The sequence below is a fragment of the Globicephala melas genome, chromosome 15, assembly GCF_963455315.2.
Source record: "Globicephala melas chromosome 15, mGloMel1.2, whole genome shotgun sequence".
In the NCBI taxonomy this organism is placed as follows: Eukaryota; Metazoa; Chordata; class Mammalia; order Artiodactyla; family Delphinidae; genus Globicephala; species Globicephala melas.
In genome coordinates this window covers 59,324,303-59,339,694 of record NC_083328.1, presented here as the reverse complement: position 1 = coordinate 59,339,694, position 15,392 = coordinate 59,324,303, and the positions used below count along the sequence as shown (strand labels likewise).

At 39.4% G+C, this 15,392-nt stretch overlaps 1 protein-coding gene across 1 annotated transcript in view; it reads right to left on the bottom strand.

The window, feature by feature from the left end:
- CSNK2A1 (casein kinase 2 alpha 1) overlaps positions 1–15,392 on the bottom strand; it is a 54,555-nt gene that overhangs the window by 12,785 nt on the left and 26,378 nt on the right. The window contains 6 exon segments of the mRNA XM_030830990.2: positions 218–301; positions 1,792–1,851; positions 3,917–3,967; positions 4,482–4,583; positions 9,107–9,218; positions 11,242–11,451. Of these exon segments, the coding sequence (XP_030686850.1) occupies positions 218–301; positions 1,792–1,851; positions 3,917–3,967; positions 4,482–4,583; positions 9,107–9,218; positions 11,242–11,342 (510 nt within the window). The 5' untranslated portion in view covers positions 11,343–11,451.

The following is a 15,392-nucleotide window of genomic DNA, read 5'->3' as shown; positions in this document are numbered from 1 at the left end:
AGTTTGTTCTCTGTGTCTGTGAGTCTGTTTCATAGATAAGTTCATTAATGTCATATTGTAGATTCCACACTGATTTGTTCATTCATTCATTCATCAAATATTTATTAAGTGCCTAACAGGTACCACGGACTATGACAGATGCTAGGAATAAAATGTTGAAGATGGGTTGTTAACTCTATCGTGTTGATAAATAAGACTTGTCCATCTATCACTTTACCTTTCTGTGCTCATGATCAATCATGACATTATGGGGCTTTACATCTCTGTGCATAATCCCCATGCTGTGACAATAATCCAGGGCCTGTGGGAGGAACAGGTAAGAAAGGAAAGCGTTAGCTTGTATTAGAGTGATTTTTTAGTTAAAGTCCCTTACCTTTTCCTCCACAGTTTTCCTTCTAGCCTCACAACACTCCTGAGAGTCAAAGTAAGAACAATCACTTCCGCAGGTACTTTTTAGAGACTTGTGCAAACCCATGCATGGCCTCTAAACTTCAAATCCTGTTCTTGCACAGTTGTTTCAACATCCTTTTTGTTAAAAAGACTCAAAGCGTACACCAATTACATGACTTCCAATTTCTCCCCCTTACCCAAAGCCTGGATTATTTTCACAAACACGAGCCCCTCAAAAGAAGAAAACTGATCTGTACTACAAACCTTGTATTCAAAGAACAGTAATTCTTTAGCAGCTAAGAGTATGCAGTAGAGGTCGGCAAACCATGGCCCATGGGCCAAATACGGCCTGCTGCTTGTTTTTGTGAATGCTTAATTGGAACACAGCCACATCTATTTGTTTGCATGTTGCCTGTGGCTGCTTTAATGCTACAACATCAGAGGTGAGTAGTGTGAGAAAGACCCTATGGCCCGCAAAGCCAAAAATTTTACCATTTGTCCTTGTAAAGGAGTTTGCCAACTCCTGATTTATGACATCAAACCCAATTTGAAAACCATGTCCAATCTCAAACTAGTAAGTGGCATAACCTCTGGGGCTTGCTAATCCAGGCCTTCAAGTCAGCTGATGTCATTGGCCAAGTTCTTGTCCTTTCTGAAGGGCAACTTGGGTTTCTATGGTTCCCAGGGTTAGGCAAGCATATCCTTAACGTTCGGAAGTCCTGCTTGCCACAAGAATGCACGAGATCATTGAATGAATGGAAAGATCAAACATTTCTGCTGGCATAGTCTCTTCAGGGTATTTCTAAGGTTCAAATGCAGGCTTTATGTCAATCCTCATTTAGTAAGACACTAGCCAACTCTTAGCAATCTTCTTATCTATAAAGCTGATCTTCTGACTACTGGAAGCAATATATTTGGTGATCCCACTTCAGGAATCAAAGTTCATTCTAAATCACCAATCTCTAAGCACAGATTTACATAATCTTTAGGACAATGGTCCTTTGAGGGCTGAGTTCAAGCTTACTGTTTTACTTGTTCAATTTTAAGTGAAATAAAGTACACCAGAAGCCATTACACCAGGAGTTTTTTTTTTTTTTTTACAAGTTTTGACAATTTAACTGTAACTTTCGTAAGAGCAAGATAGAGATATTTGTTAAGGAGTCCCACCTCTCTTCTAAATACCCCTTCCAAAGCATTATAAATTATATTCTTACTAGACCCTTATTCCATAACCTTTACATCAGCATAAGAATTCTGATGCTACTAATTTATTAAAAATTTATATAAACAGACCGCCAAACCCCATATTTTACAAAGTTAACCCACTGGCTTTTCTACAGTCATTTCGATTATTTAACAAAGGGGAGATCTAAAGATATTTAGTATTCAAGGTTCTCTTACCTTCAGAATCTCATACATGTAAAATCGAATATCATAGTCTGTTAACGTCTGGTACAATTGCTGTTAAAGACAAATGCAACATTTGAGCCATGAAATAGTACTGAAAGGAAGGAAATTTCTCATCCTCATTTGTAGTAATTCAAATCAAGACTGGGCTCATTTACCACTGTTCTAAGATCTGTCTGTTCACCAGTCTCTACTTCTCCAATATGAAACGAAAGAGATACTTTGGGTCTTTAACTCTATATATAAAAGTGAAGAATTACTTAAGTTCATATTGCTGAAGCTATAAATCTACTTTTGGGAACATACCAATTTACATATGCAACACGCACTGATATACATTTGTAGTTTTTCATTTACCTCCAGATCTTCTCATAAAACACGTGGGCAAACACATAGCCTCCTTAGTAGGGAATTAATTCACCTTTGGCCTACAGTTACAGGCACTGCAGATCACCAGTGGGTATGCAGATGTATTGCTGTCAAATCTGCTGAGCCAATTTAATAGAACTGTCCCAATTTGAAAGTAAACTCTGAACATGTCATGAAAGTAAACTCTGAACATGTCATGTATCTTTTCCAGTTTCTAAAGAGTTTCAGACTTAAAAAAAATGTACATATCATTAAATGGTCAGTGGTGTCCTCTGACAACATTTTCCTTGAAATTATCATTCTGATTCTAACACAATTCTTCTTCCTTTTTTCCTCCACTCAGCAAAAGAATTCACTCATTTATTGATATCTAACATTTCTTTTTTTAAAATTTATGTATTTATTTTTGGCTGCATTGGGTCTTCGTTGCTGTGCGCGGGCTTTCTCTAGCTGCAGCAAGCAGGGGCTACTCGTTGCTGCAGTGCGCGGGCTTCTCACTGCAGTGGCTTCTCTCGTTGCAGAGCACAGGCTCTAAGCACACGGGCTTCAGTAGTTGTGGCACACGGGCTCAGTAGTTGTGGCTGCCGGCTCTAGAGCACAAGCTCAGTACTTGTGGCGTACGGGCTTAATTGCTCTGTGGCATGTGGGATCTTCCTGGACCAGGGCACAAACCCATGTCCCCTGCATTGGCAGGCAGATTCTTAACCACTGCACCACCAGGGAAGACCCATATACCTAATGATACTGGCCTGGTGCAAAGGCAAGTCAAATACCTTTACAAATTAAAATCCAAGAGAGTGCCTACGTTCTTCTGTTGTGCTGGAGTTGAGAATTGTTGAAATTGGCCAGAAGTCAGAGTATCTGTTGCAGAGGTTTGCGCTTTACCAGATTTTACACTACCCTTCCCCACCCATCTCTTTTTAAGATCTAGAACCCAAAGATTCTGAGGAATCCTAAGGTATAAGCAAGCAGTCCTTGCTTTTATATATAGACAATACATTTCTTCTTGAACTTTGTCATTTTAAAGAGGAATGTCCCAAGGCCGGATCCTGACTAAACATGAGCTGTTGCTTTCATTAAGTATGACATCACCGGAAACTGTCAAACGAATGGTAAACTGTCAAATGGTGAGAAATAAAAGTACTGGTCATTAGAAAGAGCACTAAACAAATAAAAAGGCAAAATACCAAGATATGGAAAGTGAGCACTGTTTGTACAAGAGAATGACTATATTTAAATTTAGCACTGTAAGGGGACTTCCCTGGCGGTCCAGTGGTAAAGAATCCGCCTTCCAATGCAGGGGACGTGGGTTCGAGCCCTGTCAGGGGACTAAGATCCCACATGCCTCAGGGCAACTAAGCCCGCATGCCGCAACTACTGAGCTTGCGTGCCTCAACGAGAGAGCCCACACGCCCTGGAACCCGTGCACCACAACTAAAGAGAAAACACGCACGCCACCAACTAGATAAGTCCGTGTGCCTCAACGAAGATCCCGCGTGCCACAACTAAGACCCAATGCAGCTGAAAGGAAGGGGGGGAGGGGAGGGAGGGAGGGAGGGAGGGGGAGGGGGGAGGGGGAGAGGGAGGGAGGGAGGGGGGAGGGAGGAAAGGAAAAAAAATTAGCACTGTAAGGATGAAAAGCTCTTTTTAAGTAAGTTAGAAGGAAGCTCTTCTAACAGTAACATCCCTGAAAGACTTTCTATGTGGTCTAAAAACCCAACAGCTTGAAATGGTTGGTTATACATTATACCTTGAAGTCTGTGTTGTTTACGTGTTCAAAAACCAAGGCGGGAGTTCGTGACTAGGGGAAAGAAAAAGAAAACACACGTTAGTAATAGCCCTGGCAGCTTTAGTGGGCACAATGTTTGCGGACACTACGTGGTGAATTTGGCAGTCCTTGCCTCAGTAGTAGGAAACCCTCTATTGCTATAAGCCCTCCCCACTCTGATCATCACCACACTTAGGTCATATTGGGGATGGATTTCAAACAGAAGACATGGAGCTGAAGTCTCACCAGGCTCTAGGCAGCCCAACAATGCGCCCATCGCCCATCGGCATCGGACCTGAGTTTGCAAAATGGATTAACACATTTCAGTTTCCAGTGCTATCAGTCTCTTAGCCTAGAAGAATAAGAAATAGTCTGTGGGTGGAGATCTCTTTGAAAGAAAGACCCAAGCTAGTTAAGTGGTATAACTGATTAAGCACTTTTAAAGCAGGACTTAATGGCAGAGGGAGGAACAAACAGAGGCCAGTTGTGCTCAGGGTCAAACACCACCTCAGCTCTGGTGGGCCTTACTAGCACCTGTTACACTCACCACAGGGTCTTTTACAATGTCTGCCAGTGTGATGATGTTGGGACCGCCTCGCAAATTCTCCAAAATCTTTATTTCACGCTTGATTTTCTTCTTCTTTACTGGCTGAAAGGGTAAAAGTACATCATTAAAAACAATTATTTCAGGATATTCCAACAGGTAATGTAATACATGAATGGCTTACTTATGAGCTCCTTGAAGGAAGGAAATGCGTCAGATTTATCTCTGAATCCCCCTTCTCCTAGGCCTGTGCCCGGTATTTTGCAGGTACTTAGCAAATACTGAATTGAAAGAAAAAAAGATTTCCACTCCAAAGACCAAAATTCTGCAGAATTACCATTTAATTCCAATCATCAGTCCTAATGTGTTAACTTTTAAAAACTATACAAACTAGGAATGTAAATGGTAATACTAAGATATATCTAGAAAAATCTTTTTATTAATTAGCATGAAACATTCCTTCCTCTAAGTCTTATAAACACCCTACAGAAATGAAGGAGATTAGGACCACAGCAAAGATGGCCACACCATCTTTTTTTTTTTTTTTTCCTTCGCTGTACGCGGGCCTCTCACTGCTGTGGCCTCTCCCGTTGCGGAGCACAGGCTCCAGATGCGCAGGCTCAGCGGCCATGGCTCACGGGCCCAGCCGCTCCGCGGCATGTGGGATCTTCCCAGACCAGGGCACGAACCCGGATCCCCTGCATCAGCAGGCGGACTCTCATCCACTGCGCCACCAGAGAAGCCTGGCCACACCACCTTTGTGCAGTATAACCTTTTGGGTTAAATGTGTGCCTAATGTGAATCCTTCTTTCATTGCCTGCTAGCTGTGTGTCTATGGGCAAGTTATAGAACCTCTCTAAACCTTTCATTACGGGTAAAATGATCAACAAGAGTACTTATCTCATAATATTATTGCAAGAATCAAATGAGGTACCTGAAAAGACCTCAGAATATGGCTGAGACGTAACACATAATATCTGTCTAGGCTTATAACCAATATATCCTCCACGTTCCTTTATCTTCACCCATCATTTCCACATCTGCTCTGGTATAGAAATCTTTCTTGTTTTTTTTGAGAAGGGCTTTGGTCCAAATGCACCTCCTCTACAAAACCTTCTTTCTAAACAGTCTAAAACAGTGCTGGTCCAAAAGAAATACAATGCAAGCCACATGTGTATTTTATTTTTTTGGCTGCGCCTCACGGCTTGTGGGATCTTAGTTCCCACACCAGGGACTGAACCTAGGCTGTGGCAGTGAAAGTGCCGAGTCCTAACCACTGGACCGCCAGGGAATTCCCCACAGGTGTATTTTAAATGTTCTGGTACCCTCGTTTAAAAAATATAAAGAAACAGACAAAATTAATTTTAATAATACATTTTAGTTAACAAAAATATAACCAAAATGTTATCATTTCAACATGTAAATCAATATAAAAAATTACTAATGAGCAATTTTATATTCTTTTTTTTTTGTACTAGGCCTTTGAAATCTGCTGTATTTTACGCTTACAGCATATCTCAGTTTGGACCAGCCATATTTCAAATGCTCAATAACCACGTGTGACCTGTGTCTGCCACACTGGACCAGGCAATCTTTCCTATTGGTGCTGATGACCTCAGACTACTGACACACTGCATACGCTTCTTAGAAACTGTTGTAAATATATATCATCTCTTCATTAACAAGACTACTGGTTACTAAACTTTGATTATCAACCTGGGTTTTTTAATATACAAACTGTATAGATCTGCTGAATCAGAATCTTGAGAACAGAGCTGGAGATCTATTTTGAGACACTTCTTGGGTTGATAATCCAGATCTAGGAACTACCAAACAATACTGTAGACTCTTTTAACCTTTTCTTGAGTCCTAAGCACATGGTACAGCAGGAAGCAAGCACATTTTGGAAAGACTGTCCTCAAACCCTGGCTTTGTAGCTGTGTAGCTTTGGGAAAAGCACTTAAGTGTTTCTGAACTTCACACTTGCCTTGCAGAATTGTGATGTAAATACTACAGCTACAAAAGGGCCCAATGCAAAGTAGACAGTCAATAAATGGAAGCTGCGAATTCCCTGGCGGTTCAGTGGTTAGGACTCCGAGCTTTCACTGCCGAGGGCCCGGGTTCAATCCCTGGTCGGGGAATTAAGATCCCGCAAGCCATGAGGCATGGCCAAAAAAAAATTAAAAAACATATTAAAAGTAAATAAATAAATGGAAGCTGTTTTACTAATAGTGAATTCCACATTTAATTCAATCCATGGCCTCAGCCTTGCTTCTATTAGAACTCACTACACTGGCTAGGAAACAAGCTGATCACAAGTTTTCTATTTGCTTCGACTACCGGATCTTTCTGATCTGCTGGAGTGTCTAGGAGATGTTTCTACTCTCCAGGAACTAATCCATCAATCTCTCTCCTGTTTTCTACTGAATCACTATATCCCAACTGCTGGTTGATGGCAAAAAGCTACTGGTTTACAAAAATTTTATTCTACAGAACTCTTAAAATCTATAAAATTACAAAAGCTAGACAGACCAGGCAGGTCACTTAAATCCTAATTTAATGTGATCAATGCAAATTTTGTCTAATAAATGGGGGAAATTAAAAAACTTAAATATAGTTATGAATGAACTTTATAATTATACCATCTAGCTACACAGTTACAGTAACATATACAGTACAGTTAGGAAAAGACTGAGCTAGGAAAAAAAATCTTTCCAAACCACCCATCACTTAAGACCATCAATGGCTCCCAACAACCTAGATGAGATAAAAATCACAGTTTTCAAGGCTGGAAGGAAATGGAGATGTTATCTTTTCCCAGGCCATCATTAATTTAATCTCCTTTTCCAAGTTTACTTCCCATGTATGATCACATGACAGCTTCCACATGAAACATTTCTCTCACTTATTTCTTCCTCTTTTCTTAATCTTGTGCATTCTAGATTATGCTTCCCTTCCATGCTCCCATGCACACCAATCCAAATCCTTCTCCCACTCAGGGCCTGAAAACAGTTCCAGGGAGCTTTGCCTAACCATCTCTACTCTCTTCTGAACTGTAAGACTCACTATTTATGCCTTTCAGATGACTCTAAATAATGTATCACCTCAGTCTATCATATACTTTTCCAAAGGAATATCATCTTACAATTACACAGAACTTCCGTTTCCAAAGTATATATCTATATACAATTTTGTATTCGATCCTGGTAACTCTCATTTTCACAGATGAACCAATATGTCTTAAATAATTAAAAGGACTACCATGGCTAATTACTTTTAGAGTTTGGATTAGAATCCAAATGTCCCGATTTCCAGCCTAGTTCTCTTTCTACACAAGATAAGATATAAATACTTAAACTTTGGTTCCCGAAAGGTATGCCAAAACAGGTGTTCTGTGGGATTTTTAATTTTTGAAGGAAAACGCCAATTAATACTTGCTGTCTGTCAGTCACTGAGTACACTACCAGCCTGAGGTAGTTCAGTTTCAATATTAGATTGCACTACATTCTCTTTAATGGCATATTTTTGTGAAACTGGGTTTTCAGCAATTGCTGTGACAAAAAGCAAGTATTGTGCAAAAATCAATGTGGAACAAGAAATGAGGCTGTTGGTGTCCAATCTGATTCCAACATTTGAGAAGTTGTGCAGTGACTAATAGGTATACATATCCCAATAGTAATTAATTATGGTTATATAAGAATAAAATAAAATTACTTTTCTCTTTCAACTTATGTGTATAATTTTTTAAATGGCTAACAGTTGAAACATAAATACTTTTTTTAGTTATCTGGACTTAACTACTTAATAAACAAAAGTGTATTTCTTTTGGCTTAGGGGTACCATGAGAGTCACTGAAGCAATATGGGTGTTATAAATTGAGAAAGTCTGGGTCCCTCTGCTTCTCGTGTCAAATATGAAAAGTTCCTGTGGCAAGGAACTGTATGCTAAGTTCCTGGTATATGGCAGTGTACAGTACAGTTATAACTAAATCACAATTTGCATACAGGTAGCCCATTGGCCAAATCTGGCCTGTACGGTGTTTTAAAACACTCGAGCCAACATTTAAAAGCCAGGGGAATTAGTATACAAATATAAATGTCTAGCTTCTTTTTGCGAAACAGTACCAAAAAACATTAGACTTGCACTATTGCTGGGCAATCATCAGCTGGAGCTGGAGCACATGCCACAGTACCCATCACTCACATCTTCTAATCATGGGCACTTAAATCAGACTAGCTGCATTAATGTGATCCACCTGTCCCCTAAAAGTCTGCATTTGTGGCTCCTCATCTTTACACAGTAGAGCTAACAACTCATTGAAAACAAAAGCATGGATTAGAACTAAAAATGTAAGAAATAGGAAATCAGCGTTAGGCAAGATCTAGGACAGAGAAGACTGAATCTTTACTCCCTCCCTCTGCCACAATCTAGCTGTACGATTTGAGTCAAACACTTCTCTTGCCTCAGTTTCCTGATCTGTCAAATGAAGATAATCTCTTCTATCGACTTCAAAGGAGCAATAAAATCAAGGTGTTAAAGCACTCCAAAAACCCTTTCAAGCGCTACTTAAAAAAAAATTTCTAAACTCCAAAAACCTGTGAAGTTATAATCTCTCTTCTTGTACTTACCTTGAGAATTTTAACAACAACTTTTTCATTATTTGTGATGTTGATGGCTTCAAATACTTCACTGTATTTACCCCGGCCTAATTTTCTAACCAGCTGGTAGTCATCTTGATTTCTGGGAACAAAAAGAGTCAGTCACAATGATTTTAAAAGTTCAAATTATCAAGCACTAATTCAACTTACAAAACTATAGCCAGTAGAGTAAAAGAAATAAAACGTATTTCAAATAATTTCCAAATTGGCTTCTTTGTATTTTTAAAAAATTTGGCCAATTTAAAATGTGTGTTCTAAATCCTAGCATTAAAAAATTTAAGACTTTCAGTTATTCTTTCAATCCCAAGTTGTTCACATCTCTATTGACATACCACATGTAGACAGCTTGTATTGGGGTTTGTTATGTATGTTTGTCTCCAACAACAGACAGCTTTCCCTTGGAAAATAATTTATATATATTCCTGTCCCTCAGTGCCTGGCTCAGTGTTGGCATCTTACAGGAAGTCAATACAAGAATATTTCAATTCAGCCACACTTTGGGAGCAGCCAATTTTTAATGGGTCTCTTTGCAGATAAGTGGCTTTCAAACATATAGGTTTGACCTCCAACTTGCCCTCCAAAGCTCTGAGGACAGTCCACGTAATGAAGTTTGCAAACCACACTACAGATCATGAACCACAGCTAGGTGTCCCTTCCCCTACTTTTATCCATATTCCAAGACTACTAAGCAACATCAGAGGTGAAAAAGAATAAGGGAAATGCTAACATTTTTCTCCCTGCCTCTGCTTACAACTTAGAGGAATTTGCTCTAAAGAATGAGTCTTTTCAATAAGGTCTAAATGCTATTTACTCCTGCTGGAGGCACTGAAAATGCAGTGTAAAAAATGTAAAAAATCAGCCATTCATTTTCCTCAAGCAAAAAAAAAAAAAAAAGGAAAGTGAATGAACAGAGAAGGTAAAAGGTACTAAGGACAATGGACAATGTAATAATCATGGCAGGTCTAGGGAAGGAAGCTCTTAGTTCTGGTTGAGCTCTTTTCCTGTGGGAGGGCACAGAAAACAAATGCAAGCAAGCAAATTGCACCACGCCAAAAACTCAAAGGGTTGTTTAGTGCCATTTAAGCAGAACTAAGCTCAAAGCACTTAATTTGAAGAGAGTTGAAATTTCTGCAGTAAAACTCAGGTATTCCTAGAGTCCAAAGCATGTGATGTAAGAGGAAAATTGTTAGATTATCAATAATGGTAACATTTATTGGCACTGTACCATGGTTCTTGATGGTATCTTTGAAGCACACTGTGCCTCCTTGTGCAGAGATAATGTACTTACCGTTAAGAATCATGGCCCAATCAGCATTAAAACACACCCTATGACAAATTTTGAAGACTATTTACATGCTATGAAAATCACATGTGGACAGATATAAAATATAGTGTATGGGAGCTGCAGCTTTACCAAGTTTTCAAATTGCTATCTTTTGCATTTGAATATCAAAATAATTTTAGCACAAAGGTACGACCTGATCAATTAAATACATACTATGTTGGGACAAGAAATGCAAACATCCAAATGAGACTGCACAGAAAATCAGGAGGGCAAACACAGCTGTTCAGGCAGACTGCAACTGTTCAGGATGGAATTTGGGCTGAATTCCACGTTACACATGGCTAGCCTCATGATAAGGGCAAATGTTTTAAGGGTTTAATTTTGCTTCTCATCAGAAAGAGGACACCTTTCTGGAGAACTGTTTTATCCTTCAGTATCATCATGGGAAAACATTCTCTGACCTCAAAAATACTTTATGTAAGAGCCTGGTGTTTTCAAAGTCTCTCAAGTATTAATTCTCACCTAACTGCAAAGCCCTTAGCTGAGCAAGCTAATAGATAACTCTGTGTTACCATACAGAATATATACATCGGAGAAAAAAATAAGAGACCGAAATGTTTTTAAAATGGTAAACCCATCAGAACTGTTAACTGACCAAAGCCAATACCCTGTTTCTCTACTGTAGAAGAAAACAAAAATTGCGTTCAATCTTGAGGTTTATAACTGTACAGTCAGGGAAGTTTCCTGTTGTGAATTACTCAACAAATCCACAAGAGTCAGCCCTTTGGGTGAGTACAGTGAAGTAAACGGAAATTATTACCCCCATTCCACCACATGTGACTCGTAATCCCAGTACTCTCGGGGTCTGTGTGTATTAACATCTGTGTAAACTCTGGCCCTGCTTGGCACGGGTCCCGACATGTCAGACAGGTTGGCGGACAAAGCTGGACTTGATGTTTGGAGAGATGGCAATCACTGTATTGAGAGGCAGCTGGGGGTAAGACCTCGTTTCAGAACTGTTTTCTTCAAACTGCAGAAACAAAACATACAAAGGCCAAGGAACCATTTTTAAAAAGCATATAGGAAGAAAAAAAGCATCCTGAGTAATGGCCTCAAACATACCTCTGGCTCTCCTACCTGTTAACCGATGAATATATCCCAACTGTGCCAATCACAGTGTTTCCTGAAACATGGGGAAAAATTAAAACAAAACACCCAAATCCCAAGAAATATACTTAAACGTATACTGGCCCTAATCCTATTCTACAAAGTAGCCTGTTACCTCTTCATCTAAAGTTTGGATGCTCTTTAAAAGATAGCCTGAAAGGGAAGAATGGCATTGTGGATAAACCCGTCAGCATTACTACTATTTATACATTCTACAAAAAGTGTTAGCAAGGGATTCCCTAGTGGCACAGTGGTTAAGAATACACCTGCCAATGCAGGGGACATGGGTTTGAGGCCTGGTCCGGGAAGATCCCACGTGCCTCAGAGCAACTAAGCCCGTGCGCCACAACTACTGAGCCTGCGCTCTAGAGCCCGCGAGCCACAACTTTTGAAGCCCGCGCACCTAGAGCCCATGTTCCGCAACAAGAGAAGCCACCGCAATGAGAAGTCCGTGCACCGCAATGAAGAGTAGCCCTGGCTCGCTGCAAGTAGAAAAAGCCTGCGTGCAGCAACGAAGACCCAATGCAGCCAAAAAAAAAAAAAAGTATTAGCAAGAACAGCACTTTCCTTTCAACAGCTTTCTACAGCTCAAGTAAGGGTGCTAAAACACTCTAGAATGGTGGCAAAGTCCAGAGTACAAACCTTAGCCTGACTAATATTTGATGAAACCAGGAAGAGAATAAAGACTTGTTCTCATACATCAAAGTTCAACGTCATTTTATTATCTGGGTAACTTTACATACTAATACGTAGGTCAGTGATCACCATTTGAAAGATACACTTGCTTTCATTAAAAAGAAAAAGAAACCAGTAATTTCCTCCTGATTTATTTAATATAGGAGCAAGCTTAATAAAACTGGTGGAGGGCTTCCCTGGTGGTGTAGTTGTTAAGAATCCGCCTGCCAATGCAGGGGACACGGGTTCGAGCCCTGGTCCGGGAAGATCCCACATGCCGCAAAGCAACTAAGCCTGTGCACCACAACTACTGAGCCTGCGCTCTAGAGCCCGCGAGCCACAACTACTGAAGCCCACATGCCACAACTACTGAAGCCCGCATGCCTAGAGCCCGTACTCTGCAACAAGAGAAGCCACCACAATGAGAAGCCTGTGGACCGCAACAAAGAGTAGCCCCTGCTCGCCGCAACTAGAGAAAGCCCGAGCGCAGCAACGAAGGCCCAACGCAGCCAAAAATAAATAAAATTAATTAATTAATTAAAAAGTAGGTAAATAAAAAAACTGGTGGAAGACAGTAATATATATTGGCTGAACTAATGCAGAATATGACACTGAGGAAAAGCTGGTAAAATTTTAGAAATGCGCTTTCTACCAAATCAGTAAACTAAGTCTCCTTCATCATGTCCCCCCCACCCCCACCCCCACCCCATCCCCACTCCAATCTCCTTATCTCCATTCTCTGAGATTCCTATAACATTTGTAGATTCCCTTTACTCTGCATTTAGTTACAAATGTATTGAGGGAACACCCTTCTTCTGTTTGTTTGATGGGATGCTGTCTGATGCATAAATCACAGGATAAAGCCAATCATATTTTAAAAAAATATATTGAGTCTCCAGATGTTATAACCTGAGGAAGACACATCACCCACGCATTTCTGGCCAAGACTGTGTAATCTCAATCTAATTACAAGGCAAAGACAAACAGAAAATGAGGAAGCTTCTATTAAAAAATTCAGGGGTGGGGAGTAATACACCGTGCTCTTCAAACATGTCAATATTATAAAAGATAAAGGAAGGCTAAAGAGACATTACAACTAAATACAATGTCCTACTCTAGACTGTATCCTGTACTAGACATGGGAAAATGCTATTAAAAATACTATCAGATCAAATGACAAAACTGGATTTAGATTAGGTGTATACAAGAATGCACTCACACATGATAAAGCAAATGGGGTAAAATATAACAGTAAGTAAATCTGGGTCAATGGGGATACAGATGTTTCTTTGTACTATTTTAATTTTGTTGAAACATATATTTTTAAAAATTGTGGTAAAATATAAATATAAAATTTACCAAAATTAACAATGTTTAAGCATACAGTTCAGAGGCATTAAGTACATTCACATTCTAGTACAACCACCACCACATCCTCCATCTCTAGAAATTATATAACCATCATTTTATTTTTCGTCTCTGAGTTTGACTACTCTAGGTACCTCATGTAAGTGTAATTGTAGAATATTTGTCCTTTTACACTTGGCTCATTTCATTTAGCATGTCTTCAAGGTTCATCCATGTTTGTAGTATATGCCGGAAGTTCCTCCCTCCTTAAGGCTGAATATCTCCATTGCATGTATATACCACATTTTGTCTATCCATTCATTCATCAATAGACACCTGGGTTGTTTCCACCTTTAGGCTATTGTGAATAACGCTGCTATGAACACTGCTGTACAAATACCTTCTGGAGTTCCTCCTTTCAATTCTTTTGGGTGGAATTGTGGATCATATGGTAATTCTATCTTTAATTTTTTGAGGAACCAGCACACTCTTTTCCACAGTGGCTGCATCATTTTATATTCCCATCAGCAATACACAAAGGTTCCAATTTCTCCACATCCTCTCCAGCATTTATGTAATTTTTTTTTAATAGCAGCCATCTTAATGGATATAAAGTGGTATCTCACTGTGGTTTTGACTGGTACTTCTCTAATGATTAGTGATGCTAAGCACTTTTTCAGGTGTTTACTGGCCATTTATTTATCTTCTTTGGAGAGATGACTATTCAAGTCCTTTATTTTTTAATTTTCTTTTCTTTTGCTTGTTGAGTTGCAGAAGTTCCTTATATATTCTGGATACTAATCCCTTATCAGATGTTATTTGCAAATACTTTCTGCCATTCTGTGGGTTGCCTTTTTATTCTGTTGGTGGTGTCCGCTGATGCACTAAACTTTTAAATTTTGATGAACTCTAATTTGTCTATTTTGTCTTGTCTGTGCTTTTGGTGTCATATCTGTACTATTTTTATTTCTGTCTCTTATAAATTTGAAGTTACTTTCAAGTAAAAAGTTTTTTAAAAATGGGTATAAGAAAACTGAGGCCCAGAAAGAGGAAAATTTACCTATAATCACATAGCTACTTAACAGGAGAGTTAAGGACTGGAAACCAAACTTCTGATTCTTGTGATGATAATCTTTTTTGCCATGTAATCATAAACTAGTTAGATAACAACAGCTAACATCTACAAGCATTCACTACGTGCTTTATGTGAATTATTTCATAACCCTTACCACACAAGGAACTGGTAAGGACAGTTACCATTACCCCCATTTTACAGATGAGGAAAATGAAGTAAAGAAAGGTTAAGTAACTTGCCAAAGGACACACAGCTAGAAGGAGCTGACGACATTTAACCAGACTACAAAATAGAGATAACTGTATTCACCTCTCAGGTTTGTGGTGAGGATTCAATGAACTAATAAGTGTAAAGTGTTTAGAACTGTGCCTATTTGAGACCTCTATGAGACTCACAACCATCTACATGTTCTTTCCAATGTTGTATTTAAGCTGGAGCTTAGCTACTACACCAAAAAGTAAGCCAGAAGAGATGTCTCCTTATGCCCACAATTTCAGCAGCTTAAAGCTTTTAGAGGAAGAGCAAGAAAGACTAGGATGGGGGTTAATGCTATCCTCCAAAAGTGTGACAAACAATGATACTCCCACCTCCCTCCCCAGCAATATATGAGATCAAAAGATCCATTTGTCTACCTACGAATTCTCCAATTCATAAAAGCCCCTATAACTTGCCTCTGTTCAACTCTGGGGTCCCATATGTATACAACT